At 38.6% G+C, this 25,341-nt stretch overlaps 1 protein-coding gene and 1 long non-coding RNA gene across 3 annotated transcripts; one reads left to right on the top strand and one right to left on the bottom strand.

Annotated features, from left to right (window-relative positions):
- Positions 1–75: 75 nt before the first annotated feature.
- On the bottom strand, positions 76–2,120 carry LOC120104387. Its single transcript, XR_005506800.1, has 2 exons — positions 1,736–2,120; positions 76–339 (listed from the first exon to the last, which is right to left on the bottom strand). It is a non-coding gene; the product is annotated as an uncharacterized LOC120104387 (long non-coding RNA).
- Positions 2,121–9,810: 7,690 nt separating this feature from the next.
- On the top strand, positions 9,811–23,585 carry LOC103714565 (lysine-specific demethylase JMJ706). 2 transcript variants are annotated; one of them, XM_026807455.2, is made up of 12 exons: positions 9,811–10,226; positions 11,293–11,671; positions 13,119–13,275; positions 13,359–13,578; positions 14,217–14,270; positions 14,363–14,442; positions 14,533–14,810; positions 14,905–15,300; positions 15,404–15,669; positions 15,803–16,057; positions 16,304–16,345; positions 22,700–23,585. In XM_026807455.2, the coding sequence occupies exons 1-12, from the start codon at positions 10,224–10,226 to the stop codon at positions 23,126–23,128; spliced, it is 2,559 nt and encodes an 852-aa protein (XP_026663256.2). In that variant the 5' UTR covers positions 9,811–10,223; the 3' UTR covers positions 23,129–23,585. The 2 variants fall into 2 exon arrangements, with proteins under 2 accessions (XP_026663256.2, XP_008800075.2); XM_008801853.4 differs by lacking the exon at positions 16,304–16,345 and having other exon boundaries at positions 9,813–10,226.
- The last annotated feature ends 1,756 nt before the right edge of the window (positions 23,586–25,341 follow it).

Below are 25,341 nucleotides of genomic sequence, written 5' to 3'. Positions count from 1 at the left end.
CCGATCCGTAGAAAACTCTCTCCACAAGCATGCAAAGCATCTTAACAAAATATCTCAAATATTTAACTAAAATCATTCAACTATTAAAATGCATTCTTATTTCATTAACTAACTCAATTTATAAAGTCTCACGGTTCTAAATATGCAGCGGAATAATAAACTACCAACATGTAAAACTTAGTTCTTTAAATAACAAAACCTTGCAATATCTAACAATTATAATAATTGTCCAAGATAACAATTTAACTTAAATAAATTTTAATCTAAGATAACTTGTGCCTCAGTTCTTCTAGTCGCTCTCCCGTTTATAAAACTCCGGATCAAGCTAATTCTTCGGATCTATAAAATAACAAGAACTTACATAATGAGCTAAACAGCCCAGTAAGAAATGAATAATCTAACTAGATAAACCAGACAATAATATGCAGAAAGTAAGTGCATATGCAGTATTAAAATAGAAATCCACATTTTTCTTAAATTCTTAGAATTCTTTTCATGGATTCGAATTCTTTCAAATATTCAATCCATCTTGTCGATTCTGGACTATGACCACATGTTCCCTGTGGCAGGATCATAACACCGACTAATCTTCTTGCGCTGAGTCCTTTAGGATGGTCAATTGCCAACGTATCTACCCCCATTAGCAGGGTCCTCAACATAGCCAAGCCGAAATTCAATTAGTTCTCTGTTTTATATTTCAGTTCTGAAAACACGCAGTGTCAAAACCCAAATATCGTTCATAACTTAATTTCTTTTAATTTATCGGATTCACTCAATAGTGAGGAACTATGACCACATCATCGTGTGGCAGGGTCATATCACCGACTTATCTTCTTATGGTATGTACCAATGTATTAGCACTCATTGGCAGGGTTCTCAACATAGCTCAACTGCGAGTCTGAATCTATTTCGAGTTATTATCTTTTCTTATATTATGTTCAATGTTCCAGACCAAAAAGAATACGATACTAAATCAATCAAACACAATTAATATCAAAAGCAATACGTTCAATCAGAATCATGTTATATTTTAAAAATGGGCATATAATACCATGCATCAAATTTGTAAATTAAGAATAATTCAACTCAAGAAAATATTTATAATTTGTCGATAAATCTAGAAAAAGGTTACATTACTTATCTTGCGAACGCGATCCACAACAAATCTAATTAATTTCGCAAATCTCCCGTAGAGCCTAATATCCAAAAATCATATTCTTCTTTTAAAACTCATCATAATATGGAAAATTAAATTGTAACATCCTTCCAAGACCGATCATGTAGAAGTGCCCGACACCTCGGGATCAGGACCCCTCCCCAAGGTCAACCAAAATTCACTGCGAAGGGTTCTCTACTAGAGAGAGGAGTTTCAGGTGGAGAGAAAAATAGGAGAGAGAAAGAGAAAGAGAGGGAGAAGAGAGGAGAGAGAGGAGAAGAGATAAATCTCTCTCTTCTTCTTCAAAACAGGGGATCCGTGACCCACCTCCCCCTTCGTCTTCCCTCTCGGTCGGACTCAGGGGCGGCCATGGTGGCCGGCCCCGATGGCAGCAGGAGGCGGCGGAGCAAGCCCGACCACCCCAAGTGGCTGGCGGCGGTGCACGAGCCGACAGTGGAGCACTCGGGCCAAACAAAGCTCCTCCTTTTTGAATTAATTTTCGGCATTTGGCCTGCTCAAACCTTGGTAACTCATGGCTAAGCATCAAAAGAGAAAGAGATGAAGGCGAGGAACACTTACCTCGCTCCCCGTAAGGATCCGACGGCTTTTTCTCTCCGGCGGCAATGGAGGAAAAGGACCTCCCGAACCGAAGAGGATCGGGCTTCAACGCCTCTCTCTCTCTCTCTCTCTCTCGGGTGGAGCACGAGGAAGAAGAACCCCCAAACCAGAAGCAGAGTTTGGCAGCTCTTCTCGGATGGCCTCAAGGAGAAGAGGGAAGAGCCCTAAAACTAGGGGATCCCGGGTTCTTCGGGATGGATCCCCCTCCTCACCGTGCGACGCACGTGAGGCCGGAACTGGTGGCTGGGCCGGTCAAGTGGACCGGGCCCAGTGCCAGGGTCTTACAAGGCATCTATAAGTTGAGAGTGGGTGCAAGTTTGCCGCATAAAGTTATCAAAATCATCTGACCTCCTCTAGAAGGGAATCCTATTTTATAACTAAATATAGCATTTTAGGATGTTTATTGTTTTAGATTGCATATTAATCCCTTCATCCATGAATAAATAATATATCTTCTAAAATTTCTTGCCTCAATTTTTTTTTAACCTTTTTCCTTTTTTTTTGTTGATCAGAAAACACACTAGAAAGCAAGGACCTTCTAAGTGCATGGGTTGAGGTGAAGGACCTCCTAAGACCCTCTGCTTCTCTAACCATCCAATTACTCATGATAAAATGGATGAAAATGACATGCCTCACCATGCACTGTGGTCATTGGAGCATGAACGATCCAAGCGACATCCAAGTGGCATGCGATGTTCGACTGCGATATGAACCTAGAGACAATCGTCAATCTCATGCATTTAAAATGAAAATTAACCTAAAACCCTAAAATTCTAATCTGGCATTTTTGTATCTATTTGTTCTACCAAAGCAAACTTGGTTCGCAGTTTGGTTTCCAATAGAAAATAATGATAAGTGATTCATTCTCGCAAAGGATGATGAAAAGAAAATTTGCTCATATAGAAAGCCTTTAATCGGCGCGAAATTCTGCTGCAGCATGTAAACTTGCATGTCTTTTGTAAAATTTATGAGAGATGCGCATAGTCATGGCATCCACCCTTCAAAATTTAAGAAGCAAGTATGCGTTTCCCTTGACATGTGAAGGGGCTTTTATATCCAAACAAACCTAGAGCAAGACCCCTTTTTCTTTTCCTGTGTGACCACCTACCACTTGTGAGAACAATACCACACAGATAGCAAGCCAGTACCTGTCCCTCAACCACATGGTCCCAACGGCATTTAAATGTTTTTCGTTTGGCTTCGAAGGTATGTGATTCCCAGAGGCATCCTATGGCTGCCAAAAAAGGGTTCACTCAAGGTGATTGTTAGTGGGTTGGCTAGAATAATGCCCACATAGCTTGCCAGGCTCCTTAAAGACAAGCCCAGACCCTAGAGGCAGGATCAAGATATAGAATAGGCAATCAATTTAATGCCTGAATTGCAAATAACCTACGCCTCGTTGCTTGACATATCCCAATGGCAAGTGGGACCATATATATATATATATATATATATATATATTTCATGTGCTATTACAGAAGAAGACCAAGGTCAGTATATATATAACCTATTCCTAACTATTCTTGCTCAGGATAAATCGTGATGGTGATAGTTTAGTTTTAAGGAGCCAAGCTAGCGTGTGCAAACAAACAGTATAAAGTGCACAAAAAGAGGAGCTCCCCAAGGAATAAAGCAATGGCGACACTTGACAATCTCTGAAAGATAAAGAGAGGTGCAAGAGTCGTTGGAGATGATGTTTGGCTCTCCGAGCTAGCAATCGTTCACTGGATCGATGCATACGATTCAAAGTTTTTGTGACTTGTCCCATTTATATCATTGGTTTTAGCCCATGCCACCATGCCCCCACCTCTATCTTGGATGGAAAAAGAGAATGATCTTTTGTACCAACTGTTCTATAGATCCGGACATCAGCAATAAAGGCCGCATGCAACAATTGGTTGGACTCCAGTGTTTGTTGTCAGCATTCGATCGTTTCCTCTTGGGTCCTTTCTTGGTCTGTGGATAAAGTAAAATGCCGGCAAGTTGAGCACAGGCATCCTCTGGAAAAGAAAAGAAAAGAAAAGAAAAGAAAAGAAAAGAAAAATGGATGTGGTCTTAGCTTCAAGATTCCCATTCGAATTTGCATCGAACATGATATCACTTTATTCCTTCTAGCTCAATCAACACGTAAAACGCATGCATGCATGCACGTGATAAGGAGAAGTGTGGTCATGGGATTATTAACAGCCTAAGTTATTGCAGATTGCGTGTAATTTGCTGGTTCGCATGTTCCTGGATGTTTGACACATCCCAAGCTCAGTCCCATCATTGGATATGGTGATGTTTCAATCGACCCTAACTACTTAGGTTTGGCAATGATGTGATGGCTCATTCCTTGAGGTGTGTCCTAGATCCGGTCATCCTCTAGTTGGCTAAAAGGTTTCATTGATTCCCCATCTCGAATCTGGCATTCGGAAGGAATCATCGCATGGGACAAGAAATCAAGCAAAAAATGGTGCAGTAATTATGTGAGGATCCGTACATGCATGTATTTAGTCCCACATCGATTATTTACTGGATAGATTTTGGGTACTTATATATAATCAAGAAATCCAAATAATACCTTTCGGATAGCCATTTTGGGTGAGGTCTTGGGTTGTTATAAATAGTATCAGAACGGACCTGGCCTATAACCTATGTAGACTAGGAAAAACTGCAGCATGAATCCATTAGGGCTGACCACTGGCTGATCGTGGTATTTGTGATTAGATTTGAATAGATTTGAACCCTTAGCCTGATGAAGACGTCAGGGCTTGAACGGAGGAAGTATGTGAGGATCTGTGCGGGTGTATGTTTAGTTCCACATCGGTTATTTGCTGGGTTGATCTTAGGTACTCATACACGATCAAGGAACCCAAATAATACCTTTCGGTTAGCCATTTTGGATGAGGTCCTGGGTTGTTACAAATGGTATCAAGGCGAACCTGGCCCATAACCTATATGAACTAGGGGACACTGCAGTACAGATCCATTGGGGCTGACTACGGGTCGATCATAGTGTTTGTGATTAGATTTGAATGGATTTGAATCCTTAGCCTGACGAGGACGTCAGGGCTTGAACGGAGAGAGTATGTGAGGACTCATGCGGGCGTATGTTTAATCCCACATCGATTATTCGCTGGATAGATTTTGGGTACTTATACAGGATCAAAGAGCCCAAATAATATCTTTCGATTAGTCATTTTGGGTGAGGACCTGAGTTGTTACATGCTTATTCTCTACTAAAATGCCAGATAATAGATGCAAGTATTTGGCAAGAAGAATATAGATTGCTATATGACGCAAAGCTCTGCATTTGTCTTTAGGGAGGAAAGTTACCCTAACTCTTTGGTCATTAAAAAAAAAAGTCCTTGATTTGTACAAGCATCGTCGATTTACCTGTTTAAATAGCTACCATTGCAGTACATTGTCCATTGTGATATATGGCGAACAGGATCAAATCACATGTAGTGTAAATTATTAATCGATAAGTGCTCTTACAATCTAAAAGTAAATTTGCCTACTATAATGTCTGATTTTCAAAATAAATATTTTCTGAAGCAATATTATCCAAAATTCGTTTGGTACGTACTTTCTAATTAAAGCAATGCCATGATCACCAATCCAATTTTACCCCCAATCATGCCCAAGCCTTTGCTAATTTAGGAATTTTATTTGAAAGTTTGGTTCCACCTTTGACCTAACTCTCTCCAGATATTAAGGTTTGAGTTGTTCACCAAATCCATTGCCATCCTCACCAATAAATCTTTTAAAATAACTAGTAAAACCGAAAGTCCTCACCTCAAGCATGTGAGTAGGAGAAAATATGAGGTCAAGAAAGCCTGAGAAAGAAAAGCAAGAGATATATAGAATATTATGGATAATGAATTTGGGTTTTCCTTATACACTTCTCTTCATTGCCTTGTAAAAATAAATATAGTCGTCTACTCTATAATTTATATTAGACAACATGGATAATATCATAAAAGTACCAATCATTATCTCACTATCCTACATTATACTTACTAGCTGGGAATCAATGCTTAATCTTATCAGAATGTCTCCAAAGGAGGCAACTATGCCTCTAGAATAAACATTCCGGACTGCAATTAAACAGGAGAGGCTCGGAGACATGATCTACTTTCTATTGATTAGCACACAATTATGGCTCCTTGGTATCATAATGGTGCTTTGGCTTTTTGGTGAACATGTCATGGGTTGCCTTGTTGATGCTCTAATGGTTTCAACCTTTAGCCACCAATCTCTAGTATAATTAGGGCCCGGACACTCTTTAATCCTAGAATATAAAACTGGAAGTGATGTTTATTTATTTTATTTAATAGATACTTGTTGCGGGGTTTTTTGGGCCCGTGCAACAGCATAGCCCACACCGGCCGAGCAGAGAAAGAGACCGCGTCCCCCACGAGGTATTGTTCGCTTTGGGTGCGCCTGCACGCTAGGGGATCCGCGTAGGTACTGCCCCTGAGCCATACGCCACGAGGGTCCGCGTAGGTACTGCCCCAACCCTCACGGTTTTGTCCCACAAAAAGGGCCCTCGTGAGGAAAGGGCTTCGCCCTCCTCATTATAAGGCACAGAACCTTTCCGCTGTTAGCCGATGTGGGACTATGTTCGGCCTCTCCCACAACATAGCCCCTCCAGTGGGAAGGTTCAGTGCGCCTCCCAGTCCCGGGGGTAGCCTGCGGCAAGAGGGCACTTCCCACAGACGGCGTCATCTGTTGCGTGGTTTTTTGGGCCCGCGCAACAGCGTAGCCCACACCGGCCGAGCAAAGAAAGAGACCGCGTCCCCTACGAGGTATTGTCCGCTTTGAGCGTGCCTGCACGCTAAGAGGTCCGCGTAGGTACTGCTCCGACCCTCACGGTTTTGTTCCACAAAAAGGCTCTCATGAGGACCCCCAAGTCTTATATATAACTTTGTATGCGCTGCTTACGCAATTCAAATAATAAATGCGATGCATCATCAACATAACGAGATTTCACTTGTGCTCATGTAGATCTGCTGATCATCTTACAATTAGTATCATAAAGCAACTTATAATAAACAATTAATAGTGTTAGGTGAGGTGTGCTACTCTGAAATAGCTTCTAACCGAAGATTTTAATGAGCACCGGTGTGGCTAATACATGATCTAGGAGCAAGTTTGCTTGTTCTACTACACCTAATTCCCATTAGAAAATAATTTGGAGCTTAACCCAATCTATGGCTTCAGATTATGGTTAGACAAAGTTCTCAAGGTCGAAAAGGTCGATCTTGATCACATATAGATTCAAGTGCCCATTTGTATCCTTGCATACACGAGTGGTTTTCACACAAATTGGCTAACGTGTCTGAGAAACTCAATGAAAACCAAGCCACCAATTCATGTGAAATAATTAGGCCGCCATCACTCCCCTGATCTTCTATATATAGAATCTATTGTATTTTCTCTTGATGAACCAGTCCCAAAATCGCAGCCTTTGAGAGTCAACACTTACCATCATCTCTAATCATTGAGATTATGTAAGACCTAGTGATTAATGTAGTATTTTATTGGACATGATATGAGAAATTATAAAGAGCTTTATCTTTTCAATGATTGTAAGGGACATTATGGTTATTGAATTTAATATTTAATCCCTTCATGATGTAGATAGACTATTCATTATCCAAAAAGAAAAAGTTAAGTGTATAATATTCCTTCTAAAAGCAAACTTATTAAAATAATTGGATGCTGTGAAATTTAATATACCCAACATAAATAACTCGAGTTCTTTTTAATTTTGTATTCATTCTTTTAACACTTGTAAAGGCATTGTCTATAAAATTTTGACCCTGACTAGCCCTAACTGGACTCCAGTAGTTTAGGGAAGAAAATATTGTGAGTTAATCTCTCGAATAGGTAAAACATAGCCTGACTATAATATCTCAATGCCAACAATCAATATAATCAAGTTTAGATCCATATCCTTAGGCTGAACCCATCAACTTAAGACGACATTGATTCAATTTAGTGTATGGTAACGTAGATACTCTATGCAAGCAAGTTAAGTTCATCTAGCTGAATATAAATGCATAATGCAGTCACTTCTAATGTATGGTAATACAATTGCAGTTCTGCGAAGAACATGTATTCTCATTATCATCTTTTATTTCTGTATGATAATCCTTAACTATAAAATACACCAAATTTATATAATTTTAGCAAAAAACATTTAAATAACATATATGCTGCCCTCACAAGTTGAATATAGCTTTCGCAAAATTTAAAATAGATTTGATCTGCTAAGCCAATTACAAATTATGATAGGCAGACTAGCTACTTTCTCCGTGGTTGTCTGCAAGGGCTGTATAATAATCTAGCGTTGCTTTTTGCGACCAATTCATGCTAGAAAATAGAAATATAGTAGCCTAACCACTGACAATTTTAATGTTTGAGGTACATTATTATGAGAAGTTTTATAAAAAAAGCCTCGCAAAGGATAATTTTTTTTTCTTTTTGGTACATCGGCGCTTCAGATACAATATGTGTGGGTGGTGAGACGGAACATATGTCTGATCCATTTATGCAAACTCGTCCAGATGATAAGTTGCATAGGAGGTCATCTGATCTGCTGTACTATTGGTCTCTCTGTAAATATGAGTACGTATGTAGAAAGTACATTTATCTAGAAGGAATCTTATATTGATGGAACGGCCTGTAGACCCAACGATGTGCGAGGGACGTATCAGTAGTTTTCCCAAACATAAGGGGAGGTTTTTTGTCACTTCGCCTGAATTATAACGCCTACGGGAAAGAATCCGACCCGGATGAGGGGGGCTCGTGAAAGAGACCCGCGCCTCAGAACTCGTTCCCGCTGACCGAGAGGAAATAAAGTAATCATCGTCATCAGACCAACCAACCCACCCCCGCGTAACAAACGCAGCAAAACAAACATACGGAGATTTGAAGTTCACCGGGGGAAGGTGACCATAACCACTGCCCACTGGTACATAATAAACTATAAATTTTTTTTTCATAGATACCCTTTCAAAAATTTAAATTTAAACTAATATTTTTAAAATATTTATATTTATTTTTATACTTTATAAAATATTATTTTTCACAAATACTATTCTTCTAATACTATTAATAAAAACCATATTTATTTTAATTAAAAAAAATATTTTTTTTTCTTTGCATATTTATTTATTAAAAATATTTTAGTCATTTTAATTTGAAACCATTAATTTTTAACGGATGATGGGGTACATATGCAAAAATAAAAATAAAAAATAAAATAATAAAAATAAATATTTTATATATATATATATATATATATGTATGTAAATATTAACTTCAAAAAGATATTTATATAAAATTCTATAAAATAGTGAGGACAGAGAATTGAAACGGAACTTGGGCTGCGGAGGCACACCTGCGGTCGGGAAACCGCATGCCCCGTGATGCCGCCAGGGGAGGAACCCTGGCCGGTATTGCGTGAACCGTCGTAACCGCCAGCTCATCCCGTACTGGAACACGTTCTTAAGTTTATACATCGGTTAGACCGTCACGCCATCCTCGGCAACGTGCCGGCGTCCGCGGTCCCGATCGCCACCCCCCCTTGCCGCTGAGTCTCCCCCACGTGCCCCACTCCTCCCTTCGGGGCTCGGCGGTTTTCCCCGTTGGAACGAACCGCCGGGTACTTCGCGGGCGTTTTTCAATTTCTCGCGATCTTTTTCCTCGCATCGAAAGCGACGAAAGCTCTCGGGACCGCCGTCCGGTTCGGTCGCTAGCCTTTCCGTTCCCCATCTTTTTCACATAATTTACCGGAAAAACCTTCACCTATCAACGGTCCAGATTGATTGATTGAAGCAACAGACGAGTAAATCGGTTGAAGTAGTGGGGCTAGGACGGTAATTTGGGGTGGATGGGGAGGGAAGAAACGGTAGCGGAGAAACGCGGTTCCGTTAGTGGGACGTTTGGTCGAACCACCCAACAACTACTGCACTCTTTCTTGCTCCCTTCTCTTCCCTTCTTTTTTTTAATTCGCTAACTATAAATACGCGCTCTTTTCCCTTTTTCCGGTTTTCCAAGGCTCTTTCCGTTCCGCACAGTGCGGCTTCCGTTTTCCTTCCTACCTCCCCGCCTCCTTCTCTCGCCGGAAAACCAGCTTTTCTCGCCGGAAAGGCCCTTCTCCTCGCCGGGAATCGCCTCTCACCGAATCTTTACGGCCTTCTCTCTTGGTTTCTTCGCCCGGAGCCATTAAATTCTTGGAGGCGGTTCCGCTGCCGTGACGTCGAAGGGAGGCTCCGGATCTCGTCTCGATTCGGTGCCCGGAGGGGAATGTGGCCTTTGCTTTTGAAGCGGAGGGCGGTTCTTTGATCTCTTTCGGTGGGGCTGCTTGTCCTCCCGCGGAGGATTTGGAATTCTTTCGGCGGATTTCTTCATTCGGCGGACGGTGGAGGGGTCACGGATCCGCGATCGGTATGAGATGGTAAGTGGTGGAGATCTCTTTGGAATTGTTCTGGCTGCCTTTGCTTTGATTTATATTATAGTTGTTTGCCCTGCAGGGAATTTCTTTTATCTGGGAATCTTTTTTTGGGTTCTTGATTTGTTGAGCATTTCGGAAAATTTTCTAGTTTTAGCGTTACTGTTAGATTCACAGGGATCTTATTTTTAGGTCGTTATGACGGCGACCGGTCTTCGTTTTATTTCCTTTTTGAACTTTTTTCCTTAAATTGACTTTGAATTCTATTTTGTATTTAATATCCCCTGGAAAAAATAAGAAAAAAAATCTCAAGTCCCTTACATTTGGTCGGATCGCTGGTAATATCTCTATTATGGCATCTTTTTTAAGGTATGAATTATAAGATGACGCTGTTACTACTAAATTAAACGGTCGAAGACTTCAAATCCTTCTGTTTTCTGCTGTTTTCGTTCTGGGTATAGGGTGGTACGATTTTGAGGCCTAATTTTTTCTCTTTTCTGGGGTTTTTCTTTCCTTTTGATGTTTGGTACCATTTCTCGTGACGACAACTCAAGGATCATCCTTTAGTTGACTCAATTGCACGGGGAGGTTTTAGCTCGGAAGTCTTACAACTCAGGGTAGTTTTATAGACGACGTAGATTTTATTTAGAACGTCATTCTTTTAATTCCATGGAAATCAACCTTCGCATGTTTCACGATGCTATTTTTGCACTCATATGAACACGGTTTCCTCCTTGGTTGACATGCAAATTTGTCACACTTAAATCTATTTATCAGCTATCTTTTCTGCTAATAGGAAATTGTAAGTTATGAAATTTACTGGAATCTTTATTTCCAATGTCTGTTTTCTCTTTTAAGGTGCACCAGGATCCCCCTCTTTAGTTTAATAACTTTATTGGACATATTAAGGTTACCTGTTGGAATTTTTTTGGTTGTCTCTGATGTAAACCTTCATTTGAATACACTGTATTTGTCTATAAATTTAACATAAGAGCATCTTTCCTTCTTTACTGGTGTGTGATGGGGTGATAGAGTAGTTCATTTCTCTCAGTACAATTCCCTCTTTCTACAGGTGGAAGGAAGGGCTTGTTTATCGAGAGAGGTTAAAAATGAGCTAGAAATTTTGAAGCGTAAAAGGCTTCAAAGGATGATGTCAGGTACTGTGCCTGAAGCAACTCATGCTGGCAATATGATGTCTAGAAGTGGAGGTGATGGTTTAAAAGCTTCTGCATCATGTGGAGTGAGAATACATGGAAATGCACATGCATTTTCTTTTGGCAGTAGTCCTGCTACAGATGCTTTTTCAAAGCACAAAGTGGAAAAGTTTGACTTGTCTAACTTAGAATGGATTGAGAAGATCCCAGATTGTCCTGTATTCTGCCCCACAAAGGAGGAGTTTGAGGATCCGCTAAATTATCTCCAGCAGATTGCTCCTGTGGCCTCAAAATATGGTACAGTTCCATTTCTGTTGTTTCTCTTAATGATTATTATATATTGATCTAAAATTATGCCTGAAGGGATTACATTGACCAGTGATTTTCATTTGCTATTTAGTTTTATGTGTTACAACCTATGTTCCTCCAGACCATTGCACATGAACAGTAATGATTTGGTAGCTGTCTCGGACTCTTTGTATGCCCATTTCCTTTGGCAATCCCTTGAGGTCGCACCTGCTCTGATTTCTCACACCATGTTTCCAATTATTTATTTTTTTTAGGCCCCTGAAAGATCTCATCATTTTTTGAAAGGTTCTTCGGTATCGATTTGTATGTCCAGCTGTCATGCAGGTTAAGCTGCTTTATTTGTTCATGTTCTTCGTACTTTTCAGCAAATATATTTTTGCAATTCTCAAGTTCTACTTGATTCTGCGAACAATTTTTCTTCTAGATGTTAAGGTTGGCCCTTTGAGCAGATATTTATTTCTATTCTTTGATGATATTCTAAGTTTTGATCACAATAAGTTAGATGGGGGAATTTTTACCACTGAGTAAATAAAATTGTTTTAGTTTTTTACTTCTAAATTTGGTTGGCATTTCAGATAAGTGACTTATGTCTATGTGCTTGTAAACGAGATCTGTGTCAATCAAACACATGTCCCTACATGCATGGTCCCTATTATCAAGAGGTTTGTGTACTTTTCATGCCATGGATAGGCAAGACATCCTATTTGTGCATGCCCAGCAATGCTTAACTTATACGAACAGTTTATGACAGTCACAATAACAACAAAAAATGCATTTTAACCGATAATGCCTACAATACCGTGCATGAAATAGATGTTGACATCATGTTTATAAGCATTAAATACCAAAATCTTTACATTTACGTCCTTACTTTGATTATTTAATTATTTTCTGGTATTGATAAGTGAAAACTTAGCTTCAAGATTTATTTACTGATAAGTCATAAGATTTCAGTACCCTCCCAGTTCCAATCTTATTTGTGCTCATTGACCGTTATATTCCATTATTTGAACACATGATAGTAGCTGTCCATGTTGGAGATTTGGCTTCTTTGATCGTTAAACTGATGAAATGTGTCTTTACATGTGAATCTATCCTATTCACATTGGACTTGCCTTATTTTAATCTTTTTATGTATATTTATATGGCCTACGCATTTTAGTGCATCCTGTGAAAGACTATTGAAGTAGGGATCTCTATTGTATATTTCATTTACTTATCCATATCGAATAGTGTTATGCGAGATTTGTTGTACCCGTCAGTACCGTGGTGTACCATACCATACCAGTATCGAACCGATTCATAGTACCTTATCGACCCTATAATAGAATGGTACTGGTATGGGGTCCGGTATCGAGATGGCAAATCTTGGTCTTATGTCATATGCAGTGGGTCTTTAGAAAGTATTAGAGTTGAACTTAGTAACATGTTGCAGGTATATGTAAGATTATTTCCCCTATTAGTGCTTCTGTGCCTGCTGGTGTCGTATTGATGAAGGAGCAAGCTGCATTTAAGTTCACCACTAGAGTGCAACCTCTACGCCTTTCTGATTGGGCTATCGATGACAAGGTCACCTTTTTCATGAGTGGAAGGTTGGTTATTTTCTCAACTCTGCATTTTTTTTATTATTTTTTTTTATTTTATGCACAATGTGACTGTCGGCATGTCATTTCAGAAAGTATACTTTTCGAGATTTTGAGAAGATGGCAAACAAGGTATTTGCTCGAAGATACTCTAGTTCTGGGTGCCTCCCAGCTAAGTACTTGGAAGAACAATTTTGGCATGAAATTGCTTTTGGCAAGACAGAGTCCGTTGAGTATGCATGTGACATTGATGGTAGTGCCTTCTCATCTTCTCCGAGTGATCAGCTTGGAAAAAGCAAATGGAACTTGAAGGTGACGATCATTTTTTCTTTTTGTATTTTTCTGTGTAAATGTGTGATGCAGTAATACTTTAAATATATAGCAGCTAAACTGCTCTTACATATTCACCTCTCTTTCACATTTGTATGGATGGAATACATCTTGTTTGTCAGGTAATTTTATAGATAGTATTTGCAGAGACATGTATGTGAGGAAGCATGCTGTCAAAAATCCCTATATGCATATTTTCCCTACTTGTATTGTACTATTGTAATAGTTATCCCATTTTCCATTTTTATGCCCGAGTGTCATTATCCTATTGCCTATTGTTCCTATTGGTCATGGGTATATGTTTGTATAATTCTAAGAATGTTTAGCCTCCATCAATGTGCGCATGCATCTGGAGAATGTATAACTTACCTTTGCATTGTATTAGCCCTGTGCTGTCATTTTCTTTCCTGGGTGTGAAATTTGCTTCTTCATGTGCAGCAGTCATGCATGCTACCTGCATTAAGCTGAGCATCCACTTCTTTATGTGCAGCCATCATGCATGTTTACATGCATTAAGCTGATGTTGAAATATCGTTTATATTTTTAATATTGGATGTTCGGGTGAGTCTTATAGATCTATGTTTCTTCCAAACCTAATCTGTGTTTCTGGTTGTGTTCAGAGACTTCCTCGGCTGCCCAATTCTACGCTGAGGCTTCTGGGGACGGCAATTCCTGTGAGTGAATGACCAATCAACCTTTTATCATTTAATGACAGTCTGCATTATTTGCATGCTTTTGTGGGTTGTAATTTTCTGGTCTGTTACAGGGAGTGACAGATCCAATGCTCTATATTGGGATGCTTTTTAGCATGTTCGCTTGGCATGTGGAAGATCACTATTTGTACAGGTATATACCCGAACTACTTGGATTTTAGTTATGATATCTGTTCCTTATCGATTATTTCTTCTGATATAAAGTGTTGACTGCTTCTTCCAGCATTAATTATCACCATTGCGGAGCATCTAAAACTTGGTATGGAATTCCAGGCCATGCTGCTTCAGAGTTTGAAAAGGTTGTTTATGAGCATGTTTATGATCGTGAAATTTTGGCCGGTCAAGGATATGAGGCAGCATTTGATATACTCCTGGGAAAGACTACAATGTTTCCTCCTAATATTCTGTTGGAACATAATGTTCCTGTTTATAAAGCTGTACAAAAACCTGGAGAGTTTGTTATCACCTTTCCTCGAGCTTATCATGCAGGCTTCAGTCATGGTGAGCTTGTCAAAATTGTGGATACAAATGTTTTCTTCATGCATATGAACCTTGTTCACTTTGATGAACCTTGGTTTTTCTTGGGTATCTCTAGGTTTCAATTGTGGAGAGGCAGTAAACTTTGCTATTGGCGATTGGTTCCCCTTTGGGGCTGTGGCTAGCCAGCGTTATGCACTTCTTAATAGGACGCCATTACTTCCTCATGAGGAGCTTCTCTGCAAGGAAGCTGTGCTTCTTTCTAAGAGACTGTCGAATCCTGATCCCAAAGAGCCTTCTGAAGATTTCCGCTCCCAACACAGCATTATGATTTCTTTTGTGCATTTAATGCGGTTCCAACACCGTGGTCGTTGGTCGCTCATGAAAATGGGAGCTCGCATGTGCTGTAATTCAAAATTTCCTTTATTGGTGCCATGCAGCATCTGCCGGCGTGATTGTTATGTTTCTTATGTTGCATGTAACTGCCATGTGGGTCCTATCTGCCTCCGTCATGGTATGGACAAGAAATTTAACTATTCAATTTTCTTTATTCTTTTTTTTGTCATCTTTCTACAATCTGTTTGACTGGTTTGATTATCCCTGCCTGTTTAACTCAGAGAAAGAGCTGAGGAATTGCCCTTGCGGCTATAATCGTGTTGTGCATTCAAGGGAGGACATTCTCAAATTGGAGGCTGTATCTAAAAAGTTTGAGCGGGAGGATGGAATACTAGAGGAGGTCCAAAAGCAAGCACAAGAATGTGATGAGTCATGTCTACAACCAAACTTGTTTCAATGCAGGGAAGGTGGTGGATACAAGCCATATTGTGAGATAAAATTTGAAGCAAGCCCTGGTGCACAAGAAGAGAGCATATTGCATAACAACGTAAGGTTTTCTTGATCGTGGTGTTGTCTTTTTAATAAACAATAATTAGATGCTTGTGCCATGAAGAGAATAGTATACTAGGTTTATTCTTTTTTAATATTTGGAACATATTAACAGTCAGTTGATATGCCAGGGGTATACAAATTATAGTAGGATGACATTTATTCAGACCAAGAGTTCTGAGAGGGTATCAGCTGGTGAATCTGAATCTGCAGTACCAGTTACATCTGACAAAACTTCTTCTGCTGACAAAGCCGGTTCTCATGACATTTTAAGTGTACAAGAAAGTGATGATTCTGATTCAGAAATGTTCAGAGTTAAGCGCAGGTCCAGCATGAGCATAGAGAAAAGATCTGTTGGGGAGACCAGAATGCTTCCTGAACATCAGGTATAGTATTAATGAATCTGTATTTGTTGCTATATGAGACGTGCTTAGGTTTTTTGCGCTGAATATCCTATCATATGCATCTTAAATAGCTTGTTACTTAACCATACAAATTTCACTGGAACTGAATGCTTACCTACAGTTTGTCTTTTTGCTTAATCAATGTGCTCTGCCTTATTACATTAATCTCTAATGTGTGGCTGATATGTTAACATTACTTTTTGATCAATGAAATTAAATTTATTGCAGCTAAAGGACAGCACTCAGCATCAAAAATCAAAGGGGAAAAAGGTACAGATAACCCCAAGAGTAGGGCGGGTGCCAGCTACAAGACTTAGTAGAACTTGTTAACATCAACTTTGCTTCCATGGATGCTAACCCTTTTGCTTTGCCTTTATTATATTCGATAAGATCAGCTCTGTGCCATATAACATTTTTTTCACGCTCATTTTCTTAATTTTGGAGGTTATTTTGTGGTTATTAAATTTAGGTTTATCCCTCACCCCATTTACATAGAGGCCATACTAGAGTTTTTCTTCTTTTTTTTTTCCATTTTTTGTTTATTTGTACTGGTTCACATGTAGTCAGAACTATAATGGCTTCACGTGGTTAATATTATTGAAGTGATCATGTAGAAACTCCAATTTTTATTGGTCCTCTAATAATCATAAAGTTGGCAGAGGGACTTCTATCTAGTCAGGGATGACCCAAGCCATGAAGGCGTGGGTGTCAATTGTATTCTGCAAGGGAGAGAAAGGAAAAGTCTCAACATGATTGCACTACATTCTTGTTCTAGACTTTTGGTTGCAAGAATTTTTTGTCAACAAAGGACCAGATTGATTTAAAGAATTGGAAACTAGAAATTCGGTTTATTTTTCATTGATATGGCATACGATGCCTGTGAACTTTGCATATGTTTGATAGAGTTGCTTCACCGTAGCCTGCCCTCCCCCAAACAAAAAAAAGTACCCGTCTATTATTCGATAGCTTTCTGGCCTAAATGGTTAATTTTTATATATAATGGATCTGGTGAATGCATGTGTACAAAAAATTGGAAGTTTTTTAGTTAATAACTCTTGCTGTTTTTGGCAAACCAATAGCCACTAGGGTTATTAACTGCATTTAAGTATGGACAATCGATATATGCTCTTCTGCCCCATCCTGTTTTTGTCCAGATGTGTTTTGTTTTGACTTCTGTCTTTCACATCCCAAGTTGATCAGAATATTCCTTAAGCTAAATTATTCACGAATATCTCACCTGAACTTGCTAAAGCTTTGCCATTTCTATCAGTATAGATCTACATGTAGTAATCATTACAATCATGTACTTTTTTTTTAATACAATGCAGATAAAAATATCTATTCAGATTTGTTGCATATGCCGCATTAAATATTGAATGGTACCCGAAAGTTATAACTGGTAGTAGATTCATTAGCATTACTCAAAGCAATTGATAAAGGAGCAGGTAAGGTTCCTAGTATATTTTTTAAGGATTACTAAAAGTTCTATCTGGTAAAATATTTGACTGATGTTTTTTTCCCCTAGTCATGTTTGACACAAGGAGGAAAAAATAATTCCTGTATTTAGCATCCTGGATGTAAAAAATTGACTTTTTGGAAAATAGTATCCCACATTATTGTTCTTTTGAATTTTGTCAAACTTTGTTCAGAATGAAAGAGTTTCAATTGTTTTGTAATCATTCGTCTCTTCTTTTGGTTTTTAGTCTTCAAAGTGTATTAATTTTCCATTTTCCAAAAGGTTGCAATCATATAATTTTTTTTTCTTGAATGGCTAAAAAGCATCATGGTATGATACTGAGGTCATTTCAAGATGGCACTTGACAAGTTATAATTATGTTATTTGAACTTTAATTAGGATTCAAAATGGTTTTGTATCTGTAGTGACTAGTGAGTTAAGGTGTCATCAAGTCTCGCCACCATGACATTTCAAGCCTCGAGAGGCCTTCATTACCCTCCTCTATCACTTAATTCCTTTCTCTAGTCTTTCTCATCTACATATCTGCCAATCGTTACATCATGCTTCCCACTCTGCATGGGATCTTGATTTCTTGTCTTCATGGGTTGAAAATGACATAAGGGTATTAGGTTTGTTTAGTCCAGTGTTCTGGTTGAGCCAAGCTTGTGCTATTCAAGCTCTCCTCCTGTTAAACTTAGCATTGTAATAAACAAACTTTAAGCTGGCAGCTAGCTGGAGGACAAAGAGCCTAGGGAGTGAGGAGATTTTTGGGGCTAACTAGGACAAGAAGGTAAGTCAAGCTTGGTTTATGAGGATTGGGAAGACATGAGCTGATGGTCAGGGAGAGGGGTGAGGGGGTTTTAGGCCTTTGCTAGTTGCTTTGTGGGTAGGGTTAGCATTTGGGTTGGGAGGGTGGGTAGTTAGGAAGTGAGGGTTAAAATTTGGGATATATATATATATATGTGTGTGTGTGTGTGTGTGTGTGTGTGTGTTTAGAGATCTGAGTGTTTAGGGACATTGGAGGCGGAGGTTTTTATTTTTTTAACATTCTTACGTACATGTGCATGTGTTCGAACATAGGTATAGTTAAAACATTGCTCCTTGACAACTAACTAAACAACTAAATTAGTGATATATATATATATATGTGTGTGTGTGTGTGTGTGTGTGTGTGTGTGTGTGTGTGTGTGGTGTGTTTGGGGGGGGGGGGTGCCGGGGCGACTCTTTCACCATTGCTGGATGTAGCATAAGTTATTTCATTCTTGTAAAGATCATTTGCCTTCAATTCTTGGAATCATTATAAGCATTTAGTTTCTCTATCATTGGAGCATACATTCATCATTGCTTTCCTCTTGCTTATGTTCATTCCCTAAATATATATTGGCTATTCCGATAATAGGGACCAAATGAGCTGACACAGTTTGGCAATCATGATGTAGGTGTCCCTGTAATCTGGACCATGTCAATGCCTTAGTCATGGTACATCCCGCATGGTACAGATTGGCAATGTATCCATCGTATCAATGCTGTCCAGTCCTGTGCATAACAGTCATTGGCTTTGTAATGCTAGGTTGAGTGATTGTGCCATGCAATCCTTGATGTGGACCTCACTAATAGCTTTCGCTCGTGCTCTTAACTAAGTGATCGTCATGGGAAATCATAGTTATATTTTCTGCTAATTGCCAATTGTGAAAGAAGCATTTGTGAAATTAGCTTAAACTAAGATGCTACTTAAGTGATGCTTAATAGCAGTGTAGTTGAACTTTGAGAAGGGATTTCCTAGATGGCTGTCCTACCAGAGGACTTGCTTTTGCATGCATTAATGAAACTGCCATGCCTATGAAAGAGGATGTGTGGCAACATGTTAAAGATCAAAGTAGCATCAAAGAGAAAAAATTGGTCTATCTTATAATTACAAAAGAATTAATTTTATTCTGAAATATGAAGTATTCACAGTTTTTTTGTTCATAAAATTGCAAACTGTTGCTACTTTTTTTAAAAAGAAAGTCCATTAGCGTCAAACTTTCTCCAGCTTTGTTCTCCCATTATATTTGCTGAAAAAATAGTTGTAAGTCAAGTTCTGATCTTTCAAACTATCACTACACCCTGTAGTTATTTCACTTTTGTTAGAATGAAACCTTGTTCAACTTGTTCCTCCTGTTAAGAAAAATTTCTGTTATTTCCAGTGAGTCCAAGAAATGTACAAGTTGGTTGCTTCTGGAGCTAGTGAGAAATCTAAATTGTTTAGTATGCGAACTACAGCCTACAGGCATTATAATATCTACAGAGGTTAGGTTGATCAGGAGTACCCTATTGGCAGATTTGTCAAGAAAGTTTAGTTACAAGGCTACTAGATTACAAACTTTTTTTTTTCTCCTAATAAAATGGGAGGTGTTAGCACACTATATTGCAAGCACTTGCTTTTTGATGAAATTAGAGGTGTTAGCCACCTTATTGTTAAAAGGTTTTAAGAATAAAGTACATAAATTATAAAAGAAAAGAGGTTCACTCATGTTGATTACAAACTCATGTAGATTAGTTGTGCTTACCATGCCTGATTTCCTAATATCTCATACTTAAATTGCAACAATTGGTGTTAGAGAAGAAAAAGATCTTATGAAATCTAGGATTTTTAGTTGAAGGATCTTTCTTGAGTCAGATGGTTGAAGATTGAGTCATCTATGGTAAACCAGTTAGGATGGCTATGGTATTGGAAAATTATGTTCCTTCTGAAGATCGAGCAACTCCATGTGAACCTATTTTGTTACATTTGATTGTCAAAGCTGGTGTAATGATGGTCATATATGATTGCATGGGTTGATTTTCAAGATTGTAGCTTTCATATTTCATAATTGGGAGGGAGTGCCAAGGAACATTGCAAATCTAATGAATGTAAGGTTTTAGATTTCTTTTCATGATTATTTTGTTCTTGAAGTTAATATGGATCACTTTGCTTATGATTATCTTATTTATATGAGCAACTATATAGGAAAATATGTAGGAGAATCTTTCTAAAAATTAGGTGAACCCAAAAGACCTTAAGTTGAGCTAGGTTGTAGGTGCAAAAAAGAGAAATCTTCTTTATATTAGTTAGCGTGGTTAAACAACCATGGCCAGCTTATTACAATTTTGGCTTGGTTATATTGTGGCGTAAGTTTAGGTGCTCTGCAAGATGGTACGTGACGGTTCTATGTTAGATGTCATCGATCCAGAAAAAAAAAGACCTGATCCCATGTTCCTCTTATCATTAGGGATGAAAGTTGTAACCTTTGACTGGAAGCCAAGTTATCATCATGATATGTAGGGATACTGGGTGATCAAAAAGGTTTGCTTGCATACACTACAACCAGCTAAAGACATTGTTGAGCTTTTTCCGGATGGAAAAAGCAGAATTGGCTGTGTTTTTGGGTTTATATCAAAAATAGATGGGTCAAATTTAATTCTTTAGGTTCTTAAATGAAAATTGAAATTGTTAAGGATAACTAATCATCATAACTAATACGGGGTTGAATATAAAGCAAATCTCCAAGTTAAACATAACTAATACTCCTCCCCCTCCTCCTCCAATCCTTTTGCAATGAAATATGAGGTCGACTATAAAGCAATCTCCAAGTTAGGCATAACTAATAACATTTAAAATGGCTAAGTATCGGAAAGCAGTTATCCTAAGTGATAGTTTTAATAGTCTGATAGAATATATTTTGATTTGTTTTGTTGGTCAGGAGCAAACAGAACAGTTAATTTTTGGATTATATGTTTATTGAGGTGCTTAGATCAAGGTCAACTATTTCGATCCTTGATTCATCTAGACTTTAACCCATTTTAGAAAACCAACTTCATTAGTGTGATTTATTGGTGCATGTATAGGAGACCTGTGAAACATATGATTTTTGGTCTGTAGATGTTTTGGACATGGTTGATCATGTTCTGACGAATTTTCATTGTAGAACCCCCATTTATTGATTTTGACCTACACAGATTTGTTTCCATATGGTCTAATGCAGTCTAATTTTTCGCAGTTTGTATTATGCAACTGTTTTTACATGGGGGCTCTTTGGTCTTCTGATTGATGGAGTTCTTGAGATTTATATATATAATGGTTACCTCACTTCCTGGTATAATGATTTTTTTAGTCAAAAGCCCAAAGTAGTACCATGCAATAAAAGCTATGTCACACAATGTACAAGGGTAAAAGCGAGCAAACACCATACTTTCCCCGGTTGATGCAATAGGTCTGTAGTGAAGGATAATCATACATGGTAGATGGATGAGGTTCAACACCATGGTAATTATCTGATTGCATCTATAAGTTTGCAATTTGCCAGTGCATTCAAAATGCACCCAATAAGTCAATTGACACTTGCTGGATTATCTCTTTGTATTTTTTTTAAAGCGATTAGAGATAAAAGGAAGGCGATTGGGTCATATGTATGATGTTCGTCTCCAAAAATGCTGTATCATGTATTATTTTAGCGTTATTTTGAAATCTATCTATTTCACTGGCCCATGAGCCAAAAGCGGCCCTTGAGTTGATTTCCTCGATTTACCGCCATATACTAGTTGTACCATGGGGGGTCAACGCTCCTTAGAGGTGATAGTGAAGTATTCTTCATATGCTGAAAAAGGATCCCACATTTTTTCGGAGACTGGTTAAACAAGAATAGGCCAATGCAGTCATTGGTACCTGAAATGTCTCTCCCTGTACTGCACTGTGTAAGGTTCACTACTGACTGGGAAAATGCCTATCAGGTTCAATGCTAGGATCATCTGAAAATAAAAACTGTGTCATGCTGATTCATTTGAATGAGAATCCAAAATGGATCAAATCAGTCTTATTCATCATTGACAGTGAAGTTTGATGTAATGAAAAACTTGTATAGTTGAAGTTCTCCACTTTAGTGGTATCCACCTTCAAATTCTAGCAATTAAATTTGCTGTATGCTAGTTATCAACTCCTTTCTGGAATGTATATAATGTCCTTGTATAGCTTGTAGAAAGAAAAAGAAAATTAGAAGTATATACTTCCTGTTTTCAGTTTTGCCTACTATCATTTTCTGCTTAACATGTCCAACATTTACTTTTGGTTATATACATATATACAGACATATATGCTAGCTTCTCAGTTGTTGTTTGGAAATTCTCTTTTAAAAGTTATGATGCCTTGCCAGGTATTGAAACGACTGAAGAAGCTCCATTCTGAAGTAAGACCCATGCGTATGTCATCACCAAAAAAATATGCTCCGGATATGGCAAATTGTTGTTCTGTTCCGAACATCCCTTCTAACCAGATTCCAGATCTTGTACCTAGAAACAGGCTTTGGGGAGGAATTCCAGAACCAGTAAAGATTAGGCTCCAACCATCGGAGGGGAGGTTTACAAATGAAGGAGAAGCTGTGAAACTAAAATTTATTGAGAACCAAAAGGACATTCTTCAATGTAACACTGTGGAGAACACGAAGGAATCACCATCCATAGAACTTGGGCCAAAGCGCTTGAAAGTTAGAGGCCTTTCTTTTCCTAACAATGCTGCCGATGAAGGCAGCTCTAGCTGTAGACTGCCAGAAGGCAAAGATTTAACTGGCAGGCATGCGTTTTAATGTATGCTGCGAGAGACTGATGCTAACTATGACTATTGACTCGGCTCTAACTACAGGAAGGGAAGGCTCAACTTCAAGTTGTGGTTGATTAACAGCTTGTGTTTCTAGCATGGGAGGATTCACATAATTGATTCTTTTGCAAGCCTCAAATTGAGGTGCTGGCATGATTCTGGATTCATTGGGGGTTCACGCCTGTCTTATATATATATCTCTTTTTTTTTTCTTTTGTTTTGGGGCAGGGAACCTTGTGAAATCAGGCAAAGGAAAGAAATTGTGGAACGTTATTTGTATATACTTGATCAATTCTTGTAGGGTGGGTATTCCACTGTATGAAGGGGTCGATCTACTGCTCTTCCAATTTATTTTATTCTTTTATACAGTTAGTCCCATGCCATGGAAGTATGAATAAAAAGCAACTGTATTTGCATCTGCCCTTTAGGGTGGTCCTTGGGCGACAGAGCTCTCTACATCTTATTGTTCATTATTTGTCATAAATTACAGGGCTGAAACTTGAAAGCCCTCCGGTTTGTACGTGTAAATGACAAACTGGTCACTAATGGTCCATGAAACGTCATTTTGTGGCAGGGATCAATCACAATGGCCGGCACTGGAGCCTCGCAAAGGTAAGAAGCCTGGTGAGATTGCTTTTAAAGTGAAATGAGTACTTTTCTTTAAAGTTTTCAGGGATGATGAAGGAACAGCATGGGTGCGCTGCTCACATTCACCTTGACTGTTGTAATGGAAACCACTGGATCTTTCATTTGTGTCCTGCCATTTGTATGTCTAGGAGGTGCTTTTATACAAAACAACGATATCCATCATCTGATTTGCTCAACATCAACAAGTATGGTAGTCCAGTGTTTATATTAGCTGTCCATACATCTTTTTCTTATACATGCACAACCATGTATATACATATCCAGCTTTTCCTCTTTAGTAGATGTATACCTGTTTTCAATGAAGGCAAATTATTAATTCAGCTCATGCTCAAGTGGGTGATCGCAGCCATCAAAGCTTTTTCTCGCACGTTCGCATCCTAAGATGTTTGCACTCGCATGATCTCAGTGAACTGGGTGTGTCTCACTGCTGGAGTTTGACAAGTCCAAAGGTCATGGGTATTGCATTACGGCGACTAAGCTGGTCAGGTATGTTTCTTCAGAAGTTCAGCAAGGATTAGGGTAAGATGTATCTTGCCTAGTGTTTGCTACGGAGGGACTGAACCTTTCTCCTAAACAGAAGTCTTTGCATCTGTCTAGGTTTAATTTTATGCTATGTCAGGTTTGAGGGCCTTCCTGCAACGTTAATATGCTTAAATAGACAAACCTCTTTACTCCTGCAATGCAAATGCTACCATGGAGTGCGAGAGATGGAAGCCAGGTCACTCTCAACTTTCTTTGTGTGGGCTGAATATGCCTTCAATTCACATTCAACAATGGCCATACTAATTTTAACTGAATTCTAATAGACTGTTGAGGAATTCCGTCTAATTTAATAATTTTAGATAGTTCAATTAATGATAGCCAGTCATTCTTATCCTATATTGGTTTTTAATATATATTTTATTTAAACCAAGGAGCATTAGAGGATGATACCAAAGTGCTTATGCCCTCCCACAAGCCCACTTAATAAAGGGAGCTCCTATGTTTGATTTCTACAATCTTTCTACATGCTTGTATTCCTTTTGTTGTTTAGTAGATTTAGAGAATACTGGCCAAAGATAGCTGGCTCTCTGGATCGTAAATAACACCATGCCTGGTTCAAAAAAGGTATAACTTTTGCTGCTTGCTACGGTCCTAAACAAGCATCAAGAGACACGCAGGTGAGCAGTAACAGTGCAAAGAAAGCAGCAAACCGGCTAGCCCACCTGCGGAAGCAGTCATATCTTCTAAGACAGATAAAGGAGATTAGATATGTTTTAAGCCTTTTGTTGTGCATAAAGTCATCAAAGAGGAGTAAACCGATAGAAACCACATTGCACCTGCCTTGCTTTTTCTCGTTCTCTTGTACCCATTGTACTAATAGGCTGGTCAAATTCCCGAAAATGTGCCAGTTACTGGGTCTTTGAAGTAAGACACAACCTTTAAATATTTTCTTTTCTTTCCCTTCTTTTTTTTATAAAAATGCCTTGTGTATTTCAAGCGGGATAGATAGAGCTTGTTGCAGATTTGAATCCCTAAGTACAAAGGCTCATAATTTGAATCCCTATTAGATTG

This window comes from Phoenix dactylifera, chromosome 2 (assembly GCF_009389715.1).
Source record: "Phoenix dactylifera cultivar Barhee BC4 chromosome 2, palm_55x_up_171113_PBpolish2nd_filt_p, whole genome shotgun sequence".
Taxonomy (NCBI): domain Eukaryota; kingdom Viridiplantae; phylum Streptophyta; class Magnoliopsida; order Arecales; family Arecaceae; genus Phoenix; species Phoenix dactylifera.
The sequence above is the reverse complement of the archived record's forward strand: the minus strand, read 5'-3'. Positions and strand labels throughout refer to the sequence as shown.